The 12,713-nt window shown below is 43.6% G+C and overlaps 1 protein-coding gene across 3 annotated transcripts in view; it reads right to left on the bottom strand.

The window, feature by feature from the left end:
- The window catches only part of SMYD2 (SET and MYND domain containing 2), a 56,823-nt gene that overhangs the window by 31,745 nt on the left and 12,365 nt on the right, over positions 1-12,713 (bottom strand). For all 3 annotated transcript variants that reach the window (XR_003794568.1, XR_003794569.1, XM_029230107.1), the window contains exon 2: positions 4,125-4,188. Coding sequence is in view for 1 of the 3 variants with exons in the window: in XM_029230107.1 (XP_029085940.1) it covers positions 4,125-4,188 (64 nt within the window). In the remaining 2 variants the exon portion in view is untranslated. The remainder of the gene's footprint in view (positions 1-4,124; positions 4,189-12,713) is intronic.

The following is a 12,713-nucleotide window of genomic DNA, read 5'->3' as shown; positions in this document are numbered from 1 at the left end:
AAAATAAATATAGTTCATTAAAACACACAGGTTACAAACCAAGCCTGACTAAAAAGGAATTCTCTATTTCTTTTATGTTTCCTCCCATTACCCTCTCATGCATCGTCAATTAAAATCTTTCCTCTGGCAGAGGATCCCACTGAGCCAAGTGAATGAAGAGGAAAGGAAATGGGACAAGACAGGGCCAAACTGTATACAACAAAGCAGGATCCTAAAGCCCTGCAATTAGAGAGGAGGGCCCGGGGAGAGTAAACACAGTGCTGAGGGTCTCCTAAGATGCTGCGTTTGTGGAAGGATGTGTGCCTTACACTCTTGGAGAGGTTTCTGGAAAGACAACACCACTGGAAGGGGTCTTCCCCCCTTTCACCTCAATGAAAGGCCACTTCTCAGTCTTTGACACATTCCCACAGTGCCTCTTCTCCTGGAGGGTCCTCAGCACCCCCAAGCACAGTGTTGGAAAGCAGTGAAAAGCCCTCCCCAGGCAGCCTGCACAGTCTGGTCTCGGTTCTGCTGCTGTGTCCCCTTGGGTGGGTCACCCAACCAGTGTGGACATAGTTTTCTTATCTACTGATAAACCTCCTTTCCAACCCCATCATCTGATGTGTGACTCCAGGTGGGTGGGGTCTGCCTTTGAAGAACGCCCAGTGAATGACCAGCAGCTGAGGGCCATGCTTTCTTAGGCGGAGAATCACTCATTTACCTTCTTCACTGCTGCTCTTGTTCTGTGCCACTTGTAGCAGAGTCTCCACTTTGATCCTATCCAAGCAGTCCCTTGGGCAGAACCCTGGATACATTTTTATCTGGAGCAAATGCCCCAGATTCCCCCCTAATGATTTTATGGATGAAGCCCTTATACAGCCATTTATTTCTAGGCGCTTATTTTGATTAAACCTTTATGACCATTCTATCTCATTGTAATACAGTGTCCTGCACTTACTCAGTTCTTCAGTACCGTAGGATAGAACACCTTAATGACTATTAGCCTCTTCCTTCCACATCAGGAGACGGATGAAACAAAAACGAAACTTACTGGTCAAATCCAGCCTCACCTCTAGAAAACGAGTGGCTCTGGGAGCTGTGTTATCACTTGTCCTCTAGGAGGCTACTTCTGTCACGAGGGATACTTCACAGAGCACAGGAAAACTGAATTGCAGAAGTGCTCTCCAGGACTCATGGCGTCCTAGCCCCGAACCTGGGCGACACGCAGGGAAGACTGCACATCACGACGCTGGACACAGCAAGCTGTCTTGGCCCAGACCTTCAACGTGACTTACAGTCACAGCACTGTATCCCCTCACATCTTGGGATTTCCTGCTACAAGCAATCGCATTATGCTTTAACCTGTACAATCTGTCTATAGGAGGAGAATGTACAGACTACAAGCTGCTTGCTGTAAAGTAATAAAGAGGCATTCTGGGGGGCTTCCCTGGTGGTCCAGTGGTTAAGACTCCTCGCTTCCACTGCAGGGGTCACGGGTTCGATCCCTGCTGGGGGAACCAAGATCCCGCATGCCACGCTGCACGGCCAAAAAATTAAAAGAAGAGAAGAAAACCTTCTTTAAAAAAAAAAAAAAAGAAGAAAAGAAAAAAGAGGCATTCTGGTTAACGTGGGTTGATGAACTCGATCACTGTGAACCTTCCAAGCAGGCCACCTATTACTGTGAGTGTGCAAATCTGGGAGACTAGGTCCTAAAGGCAGGGGGACCACAATGGCCACCTCAAGACCCCAACCTGGACCACGATGATTCATCAAAATAATGCCACCTGGTGAGGCCTAATGGAAGACAGCTCAGCGGCCCGCTCAGGAGACCCCGAGGTAGCTCAGCATCTCACAGATTCTCATATTTTATATTAATGCGGAGTTTACGGTTCATCAGAGAAGTTAACAAGCATTTTGTAACAAGCATTCCTCATACAATGTACACCATTAGGGATCTCAAGTTCTTAGAAACCATCCATTCTTAGGTGAAAAAAACAAGCCCCTCGGGTGAGGGGAAGGGACAGTCAGGGAGTTTGGGATCGACATGTGCACACTGCTATATTTAAGATGGGATAACCAACAAGGACCTGCTGTATAGCACGGAGAACTCTGCTCAATGTTATGTGGCAGCCTGGATGGGAGGAGAGTTTGGGGAAGATTGGATACATGTATATGTATGGCGGAGTCGCTTTGCTGTGCACCTGAAACTATCACAACATGGTAAATCAGCTATACTCCAAGATAAAATAAAAAGTTAAAAAAGAAAAAAAAAAGTCCCTTAAATCTAACATATGCTGTATACGTTATTCTCTGCATACAGCTAAGCTTCAGTCCAGCCTGAGTTACTGTAATATTATTATTTATAAGCCCTCACGCCTGCACACAGCATTACAGTTTACATAGAACTTTCATATCTGTCAAATCATTTGGTCCTTACAATTCATCAAGATAGGGGCCACTGTCCTCATTTACATTTAAAGAAACAGAGACTCTGAGATGCCCTTTGTCCTATGTCCTATGTCCTATGAAGTTCCTAGAGCTAGTCATTTGCAGAGCTGGGACCACGTCCTCCTAGTCTTCTGTGTTTCAATAGTCTGAACTGTCTGTGAGTTACTAGCTTGCTTCTTTAAAGAACCAGAACGTCATGAGTTATTTCTTCTAGAAGTGTTTAACTTAAATATAGAAACAGCTAACTTATCAGGCCTGGAGCCAAATCATGTCATTCCAGGGCTCACTGATCTCTCCAATGTCACAGCAATCTAACCACAGAATTCTCTGTGTACGATCAGTAGGGGCAAAGTATGATCTCTCCTCTTCAAAAGAAGCCACACTCCCTAAAAACTCAACGACAAACCCATCTATATTCTCACTGCCCCACAGGCTGACAGCCTCTGGAAGCCCACAGGGAGAGGGACCGTGTACGTGGCCTTCAGAACCAAGGCTGACCTTCCCAAGCCAGTGACTCAGCCTGTGTTTCATTCCCGCCAGGGCCCCTGTGACAGGAGCTCTACGGTTAGATGACACTGACATGCTAGACATCGGAGCTTAACAACCTCTCCCACTGCCAAATAACGCTCTTTGGAGACTTTCAGAGACCAGCTGCATACGGAGAAGAGAGAGAAAAAAAAATGAAATCGTGGGTAATGAGGCAGACCAGGGAGGGGGTAGGGGACAGACGGGAATGACTCCAAGTATGGGAAGAACAACAACAAAAAGAGGTACAGATATGTTGAAAATCCTCCCTGTCATATAGAGCCATTGTTTAATGGCATCAGCATTTCCCAAGGAGTATCAACAGGTTTCCATTAAAAAAATAGTTTGGGGAGGGTATACTGAAGTCAAAGATCATATTCTCCCCAAATTCAAATTGCTGGAACATGGAACACTTTTTCTGTAAAATATCTATGAACATTTTGTATAACTATATAGTATCAAGTAGAAAAGTTTGGAAGACACCACTCCTCGTCCCTCAAAGAATCTGCCAAGAGCTCCTCCAAACTCCCCCTTGAGCTTCCCAGTCCCGTGTTCCGAGACTCCCTTGAGACGTATCCATCAAGCCAGATGGCCCACGGTCTACATGCAACCTGCCTCCTGAACCCACTCAGCACCGACTGCTGCCGAGGCAGCATCCCCAGGTCTCCAGGTCCAAGTTCAGAGCAGCTCGCCTCTGGCTGTACAAAGGCTGTGCCAGGGGCTCACCTAAGTCTAGCTGGAATCAGGCTGGGTTAGACCAGCCCAAGTGCAGCGTGTGGCCTGCTAGAGGGACATATACAAATACAGACCTGTGATAGTAAAGATTAAACAATTTTAAAGATAGCATTTTAACATTTTTCACTGGTCATCTTTGCATGTTCCATCTGTTGCTGGTAGTCTTGGGGGGCAGACTGTCAACCTTAGTGATACACATGCCTGTATCCAACATGGCTCCCCTATTTCTGATCTTCTGTGTGGCCCCAAAATGCTACTGCTGGCTGCCCGTTATCACCGGCAGCACACAGGGGGACCCAGCCACTTCCTATGCCACAAGGAGGCTTTGTAGCTCTGGCTGCAGGAGGGCTCTGGGCTGCCGTGACAAGGACGAGAAGGATGTTGGGTCCCGATCTTCCGAGGAAACGGCCCTCCCTGCCAGCTGGCCCAACACCTACCTGACACTCCACATTGCAGTAAAATGCCTGCTTGCATCTTCCACATTTGGACAATCCTTCTTTCCTTAAAAAACAGAAAGGGCACTGTAGTGTCGAGAGGCAGGGAAACGTGAAGTTGCACATTTTATCATGCAGTAGCAACAGCCATCTGGTCCGAAAGCACAGCCAAGAGTCACCTTACCTTGCTCTCCCACTGATAGGTGGCATTCTCCCAAAGGAGAGTTTGACCAGATTCAGCCCTTGAGTAGGAGTGAGTTAGTCAAAGAGGACACGCACCGACATTTACCGACCTCAACAGCATGAAAGGCACTTTCCAAAGAGACGAATGACACACTCTTTGACTCATGAGCCTGGCCTGGGACACCACAGCTGTTAACATCACCTGCACTATCATTCAATAGTTTGGGGCAAGTCAAAGGCTCTTATGTCCTGATTTTCTCACCTGCTAGACAGGGACAGAAATAAACAAAGCCATCTTGGAAGTTTGCGTCTGTACAGATGGAGGATTGGGTCCACCCACACTGGTGAAAATGCACCGTGAGTGGCAACTTTTAGTATTTAGAGACACAAGTAATGCAGAAGATAGGATGGAGGGTGTCAGGAGCTCAAATGTTGTCTGGGAAGCTAAGTTTAAAAACAATGCAACCCAGCAAGTGGGAACATATTCCTGAATAAAATATTCCCAGATCTGATTGGTATACACATCCACCTTGCCGGTATCCTATTGAGCGATTCTTCTGCCTCGTCATAATTAGGTCAGTCCTCCCTGTTCATTGCCGTATTATTTATCTTCCTGCTTCCCACAGAGGACAGGGATATTGCTGTTTCCCAACTGTTAGGTGCTGGTATGTTTGCTGCGTTAGACAAGCCACAGTTTTTTCAAAAACTGTGAAGCCCCTAAGTTAAACCACATACGACAGAACTCTTAAAAATTTTTTTGAGGTGGGGAACCACCACGTGGTTAAATCAGAGCACTATCTGTAAAGCCCACTGTCTGATTCTCACCCACCACACTGAAGCCAGCTTTCTGACTTACAGAAATGCTGACACTGCAAAGAGCACTCTTGCTACTGTCAGGGGTGCCCCCTGCCCTGCAGCGGAGCCCCCTCACACCCATCCCTTCTGCAGCTTCCCCGGAGAGCGGATAGTTCATGATATACATATAATCACGCTGCAGAGTCCTCCTCTGCGTCTCATCAGCAAGTGGTAGTCACCACACTACTCCCACGGAATCGGGAAAGTGTTCCAAAAATGCTACTGTTGGAACGAAACAGACTGCCTTGCAGTTTTCATGACAGCGCTTGGGTTCCAAGAAGCAGACTGAAGAATGTGTGGGAGAAAAACGCATCTTGTGGTTGAGGTATAAATAAATGTTCCAAGTTTGCACATCTCAGCGGTTCAAAAAGGAACCCACTGATTTGGCTGAGCGTATTCTCCGGCCTGAAATACCCTCCGAGGAGATACATCTGGACGAGATGCACGGTCCCTGCTCTCCTGCATTTTATGCCAAGAGGAAAAGGACAGATGTGCGTGAAGACAGCCGTGAAGTGAGTTGTGAGCAAGTGCTAAGTGACAGGAACTGTGAAGGAGTGCCAAAGGAATGGCAAGTACAGACAGGCAAAGCCAAGGAGGGAACTTTGAAAATTCTTTCCAAAAAGAAGTGCGTTTGGAAATGGACAATGGATGGGTAGGTGCTACCCATAACAATGTCCATCTGAAATAACCATTAGTTAAGGTTTGGTTTTGCAAGGGGGGAGGTCACAAAACCTCTCTGAGAATCTGAAGCTATTAACTCTCCCCAACAACCCACCTTCTCCCCAACCCCCGAAAAACAACAGCAAATTTTTTGAAATTTCAAAGGCTCACAAGTCACCTAAAGTCTATACATGGACTAGCTCTGAAACTAGAGTTAAGACCCCTTGATATAAAAGACTAGGAAATTATAATGTCTTTATTAGCTCTACACCATACAAAAAAACAAGGATTATATACAGAGATCTTCCTGCACAGATGCCAGCAGTAAAGCTAATATGAAACCAAGGTTTGTTTTCAGTTTCAAGGTAACATCCCAGAGAGAAAAACAGCAATTGGGCTCTGGTGAGCTCGGGAAGAACTCTAGTGGGATTTCATCAACATGATAAATCTCCCAAAGGCCAGGTTTCATTCAGCCCAGCCAGTCACCAAGTCCACGGCCACAAACAATGAAGATCAGGCAGAAAGAGCTAACTTGTCAGGATTGGCGAGAGGTTACACAATTCCTACTGTCCACCCCAGTGGTTCCCAAGATGTGGTCTGTAGACTACTGGGGGCCCGGAGACCCTTTCAGGGAGTCCGTGAGGTGAAAACTATTTCCAGAATACTACTACTGCCTTTTCTGTCTTGACATCTGCGCTCTAGAAGGTGTAAGGTGCCTGGAGGGTGAAACCTGCGATGCTTTAGTACAAATCAAAGCAGCGGCACCAAACTGTCCAAGTGGTCACTGTATTCCTCACTTCCACACACTACAGCAAGGGGGGTAAAGCCAGTAACACTTAAGAATGTCCCTAATGAAATCTAAAATATGACACAAATGAACTTACTTATGAAACAGACTCACAGACATAGAAAACACACTTGTGGTTGCCAACAGGGGCGGAGGGGTGGGAGAGAAATGGATTGGGAGTTTGGGATGAGCAGATGCAAATTATTATATATAGAATGGATAAACAACAAGGTCCTACTGTATAGCACAGAGAACTATATTCAATATCCTGTGATAAACCATAATGGAAAAGAATATGAAAAAGAATGTATATAGGGCTTCCCTGGTGGTGCAGTGGTTGAGGGTCCCCCTGCCGATGCAGGGGACGTGGGTTCGTGCCCCGGTCCGGGAGGATCCCACCTGCTGCGGAGCGACTGGGCCCATGGGCCATGGCCGCTGAGCCTGTGCGTCCGGAGCGTGTGCTCCGCAACGGGAGAGGCCACAACAGTGAGAGGCCCGCGTACCGCAAAAAAAAAAAAAAAAAAAAAAGAATGTATATAGATATATATATATCTCAGAATTACTGTTATACAGCAGAAATTAACACAACACTGTAAATCAACTATACTTGAATAAATTTTTAAAAAAAGAATGTCCCTAAGAAGCAGTAACAAATATTAATGTCACTAAACCTCAACTCTTTGGTATGTGTTTTTTTTGACATCCTGAGATGAAATGGGAAGAAGGCGGGAAGCATTTCTGCTCCTACTGAAGGATGAGGGCTCTGTCTCAAGGAAGAGCTCTTGGCCATCCCTGGAGCCATAAACTCAACTAGCCACTGTTTTCTTGAAATACCGCTTTTACCTGAAAGAACAACTTTAGACAAACTGATTATTCAGACTTGTGTATCTGGCAGCTATATTATGGAAATGAATGAAGTGAGCCCATCACATCAAGGAAAATAACCAGCAATACTTGTTGCCAATGATAAAATTTGGGCTTTTGAGCAAAAATTAAAATTTCGGAACATACGTCTGTCGCCCTAGGCTTGACAGTCTGATGAGACTGGTGGTGGTTTTCATAATTATGATTTTTTGATATGGTTTGATCAAATAAAGTTTTAGAAGGTCTACATAATTTAGTGAACCAAATGACCAGTGTATGTTTTAAAAATTACGTATGGGTAAAAGAGGCATTCAAAGTACAAGACAGACTAAGGGATTTTACGTATCAGAGTACATAAAATTCACAGATGGCTTCAGGTTGCACATTACAACTAGTCTTTAAGACAAAATCACTTACTGAGTTCTAGTGTTGAATCAAAGAATATCTGCAATTAACTGAAAAGGTTATTAAAATACTCCTTCCCTTCCAACTACATATTTACTTGAGGCCAGATTTCCTTCGCATACTTCAACCAAAAGTACATAATTCTCCAGACTGAATTCAGAAGCATATCTGAGAATCCACTTGTTTTCTGGAAATCCAGACATTAAAGAGATTTGCAAAACTGTAAACCACCACTATTCTCATTAATTCTTTTGTTTTGGAAAACAGTCCTCATAAAAAAAAAAATGTTACAGTAACGGTTGCTGTCATTTTAAAATAAATAAACGCTTTATAATATTCTTTATTTTTAATTATTAATACAAATACAGTATTGATAAATACCAAGGTAAATAAAAAAAGCTCTTTGGAGTTCTCAATTTCTAAGGGTAGCGAGGGCTCTTAAGACCTCCGTTATACATATATACAATGGAATATTACTCAGCCATAAAAAGGAACGAAATAGGGTCATTTGTAGAGACATGGATGGACACAGAGACTATCATACAGAGTGAAGTAAGTCAGAAAGAGAAAAACAAATATCGTATATTAACGCACATATGTGGAATCTGAAGTTGGTACAGACGATCTTATTTACAAAGCAGAAATAGAGACACAGACTTAGAGAACAAAGATATGGATACCAAGGGGGAAGGGCGGGGGTGGGATGAATTGGGAGACTGGGATTGACATACATATACTACTGAGACTATGTATAAAATAGATAACTAATGAGAACCTACTGTATAGCACAGGAATCTCTACTCAGTGCTCTGTGGTGACCTAAATGAGAAGAAAATCCAAAAAAGAGGGGATATATGTATACGTATAGCTGATTCACTTTGCTGTACAGTATAAACTAACAGAATATTGTGAAGCTACTATACTCCAATAAAAAAAAAGACCAAAAAGTTTGAAAACTGATCTCTTTCAATAATTCCATCAGCTGTGAAGAAGTTATTATTCCCGCTTTTCACATGAAGATATTGAGGATCCTAGAGGTGAAATAGCTAACCCAACACGGTCATTCAGAAGGTGGGTAGCAGAATCAGAATTCACACATCAAGGTACATACTATGTCTCCATCGTGCAAAAATATCCTTCCTTGAGTACTGTGACATGAAACAAAAATAATCTATGTGTCTGGATAACAGTAATAACAAAGTATAAATAGAGGCATTCTTTACTCTGGTCTGCATAATGTCCCAGCTCCAATGGTATCCCATTAATGCTACTTGGCTTCAAAGATGCAATGGGGAGAATCCAGGATCATTTCTGAAAATGAGATCTGGGGAGGGAGCATCCCCACAGAGGGTCTCTCAATCAACTATTCCAGAGGAATCAATGTCACCTGAAGCAGACTGGAATAAAATAAGGATTACTTTTGTATTCAGTCTGTGCAAAGACGGTCCCTCTGCCTCATTCAGTGTGCTAAATCCAGGTGTTTCTCAGACACTGGGCCAGTCCAAGCAGGACCGTGTCCTCTGGGAACTGGGTGATAGAACACTGCAGCTCTCACAAACAACAGAAAAGCCTTGCCTGGCTCAGAGGCAGATTTTACTGTATATATGCTTATGGAGTCATCTACCTGGCCACATGTGAATTTTCTTAGCAAAGATTCTCCTGAGCCAAACTACCTTCACAGTAGAAAAGGAGAGAAGCTAAGCCAATTACGGAGAGTGAATAGCATAAGAATCTACTTTGATCTATTTGGTAATAGCAGTTCTTGATGAAATGGGGTAGGGATGGGAGCTCTGTTTAAATTATCCTGATACGTGCTTCAGTTTTTCCCATAGCTTTTCATAGGGAGAGATGTACACGTTTCATAAGTCTAATGGTTGAAACCCAAACTAAAATTTGCTGAGCTGGAACATGCACTGTGTATGTGTTTGAGAGAGAAAGAGAGAGCTCCTGTGAGAGTTTGACTACTGCTGACTGCAAAGTTTAGCCAGAGAGAAACTTCATATGGGAGATCCATTTTCACTGTAGCAATATACAGGCTTTTAGAATAAACTCTGGTCCTGCAGAAGACACAGCTGTAAATCTCTCATTTGCAAAGTAACCTGATCTGAATTGTCCAGGAGGTTTGGGGAAAGGCTGCAAAAACCAAGAAAAGAAAACTGCTCTCAAGGAAACGATAAATAAAGGTCATTTGGAGGAATGAAGTGAAATAACTGAAAAGGAAGGGAACTAAAGGAAAGTTACTGGTGAAATCACACTCATAACCTCTTGGAGTGGCTCTCAACCTCGGCTGCATGGGCCTGTCTGGGGGTGGGTTTGGGTCTAGCAGTTCTCATCAGACTGATTTGTGTTGGGAGTTTTAGAGAACTACCCGGATCCAACGTGCTTCCAGAATGCAGAACCACTGGCCTAGGCCTATGGTCATCCATTTGGGTTGAGTGTTTCTGAGTGCTAAATTTGCCGAAGAAGAGTGCTGAAGCATTCTTCTCTGCAATGCAGACTTTACAATGTAACTCTTCTTAAGAATGACTGGCACACACAGGATGTATTAGGTTGTTTAGCTACCTTGATGATGGTCAGAATAAAGTGGCAGACCCCGTATTTTCGAACTATGACAAGCAAATATTCTAGAAGCCAGGTGCAAATTTTAAAAAAGGAAGGCTCAGCTTTCTTTCTGCCTCCTCCTGATTCCCGCTTCACAATGTAGGATGAAAACGATGAGTTACTTTTCCTACTTCCCCATCTCAAGTCCTTTCTTCTTTCTGGTGCCGGAGGTGCTGTGCAATCTTGGGCAAATTAGTAATCCTTTCTGAACCTGTTTCCTCCACTGTAAAGATACAGCTTCTACCTCATAGGTTAGGCAAATTAAATGAGAAAATAACCCGTGAAGCCTAGGACTACTAGACTTTTAATTAGCCTTCATTCTTTTGTGGGTGTGTGTTTTTTTTAAGTGATGTCAACTCCTGAAATATCTTCAGGACAATGTCACTCAGACTCATAGTTAGAGGATTTATGCTTCTAAAGCCTTTGTTTTACAGGCAAACATCTACCCTGCTGTGAATGGAAGGGCTCTTTGAACTTAAGAAATGGTTCTATCCACAAAGGGAGGAAAGAAATGTTACAGGAAAATGCAAGTATCTGATTATTAGCAACTGGGACAGAACTTAGAAGACACGCTCCTGTCATTTTCTACTGGAGGAGACACACGCCGTGTTTAATTTTCTTGCTTTAAAAATTCGGAAGCCACAAAGATCAACAAGTTAGGGTTGTAATTAACAACTCCTGCTAGTTAAATGCGTTGCCACAGGCGCTGTTGGTGGAGATCAAAAGGATTTGATCCTGCAAGCTCCCTCCTTTCTGCTACTGAAATGAATGCTTCGTGGGTTTTCCCCATGAAAGAGAATGATACTGGCATGGAGTGGGTTTGCAATAACAATTACTTTTAACTAACGGTGACAGAAGAAATGACAAGTAGGCTCTGTTGAACAGAGGCAGTCCCAGCCAAATGAAAAAGAGAAAAGGAAAAAAGCCCCAGTGGCGCAATGTAACTTCTCCACGGGTTGAAATAAGACAATCAGAAACAAAGTTAGCCTCCCACCCAGAGAGGGTGGTTACACTAGCAAATTTCTATTTGAGAGAAATAAAAATTGGAGAAATTGTGGCAGAACCCTATTATAACCCTGGTCAGGGGACAAGGATAATATTCAGGGTACTGGTTTTTGTGTAACAGTGAAAGATGCTCCACATAGCACTTTAATCCACAATGTAACAGTGAAAATGGGACCACTTGCTGTGGGAACGTCTTCCCAGAGCAGGGCTGAACCTTCCCCTGGGCATCAGGCTTTGTTCTGAGGCTTGTTAAAAGTTAGAGCCCAGGGCCTCCGGGGAGGCGGGAAATATTTAGAGCAGTAAGGCAGCAACTAATAGGTTTTCCCCAATATTGGAATAGGAGCTGTGATTTACAAGGATAAAGCTGGGCTTGGTGGTCAGCACTGAATGGTTGACCTTGTTATAAAACGATGACCCTGGGGGAAATGGGGTGACGCAGGTCAAAGGGTATAGTTTCGGTTGTAGGAAGAATAAGGATCTACTGTATGGCTCAGTCACTACAGTTAATTATACAGTATTGTATGCTTGAAAGTTGCTAAGAGTTGAGCTTAAGCATTCTTGCCACACAAAAGGAAGTTACCTAGGTGAGGTGATGGATGTGTTGATTATCTTGATCTTAGTAATCACTCTACAACCTCTATGTATATCAGATCATCACATTGTACACTTTAAATATAGACAATCATATCTGTCAATTATTCCTCAGTAAAGCTAAAGAAATACTGTAGACATGAGTCTCCACATCACTGATTCATGAAAAGTCAGGCTCAGCAATGAAAAACGGTGAGGATGCTAATTTAGGATTTGTTTTAATGCAGGCTCTAGTTGAGATGAAATTTACCTTTGCCTTAGAAAGAAAAAAATTCATGAGGCTTATGGATAGAGCAGAGAACTACTGACCCTACTGAACAGTGAACATTATATTACTCTTTTCAGCCACTGGACAACACCTACAACCAAGCCTCATCTTGCAGGCCCTGTAAAATCCCTAACAGTTGAATCCTGCCAGAAGAAGAGATGTATGCGCTTTTAAATTTAACATTCTCCTCTGAAACTCTGTATCAAATTTTGTGGGAGATGAGAATGACACTTCCTTGCAATTTGTCTTTGACTTCTCTGATGCCTACCGATTGAGAAGTCAAAAGGAAAGAAACAGGGGCCATAGGGCACGTGACCGAGCCAACTCCCGGGCACTTGACCGAGGTGACGGTGGCATCTTTGAACAGCTGCGA

Source organism: Monodon monoceros, unplaced genomic scaffold (genome assembly GCF_005190385.1).
Source record: "Monodon monoceros isolate NGI ecotype Baffin Bay Population unplaced genomic scaffold, NGI_Narwhal_1 Super_Scaffold_18, whole genome shotgun sequence".
Lineage (NCBI taxonomy): Eukaryota > Metazoa > Chordata > Mammalia > Artiodactyla > Monodontidae > Monodon > Monodon monoceros.
This window is presented reverse-complemented; position numbering and strand designations above follow the sequence as displayed.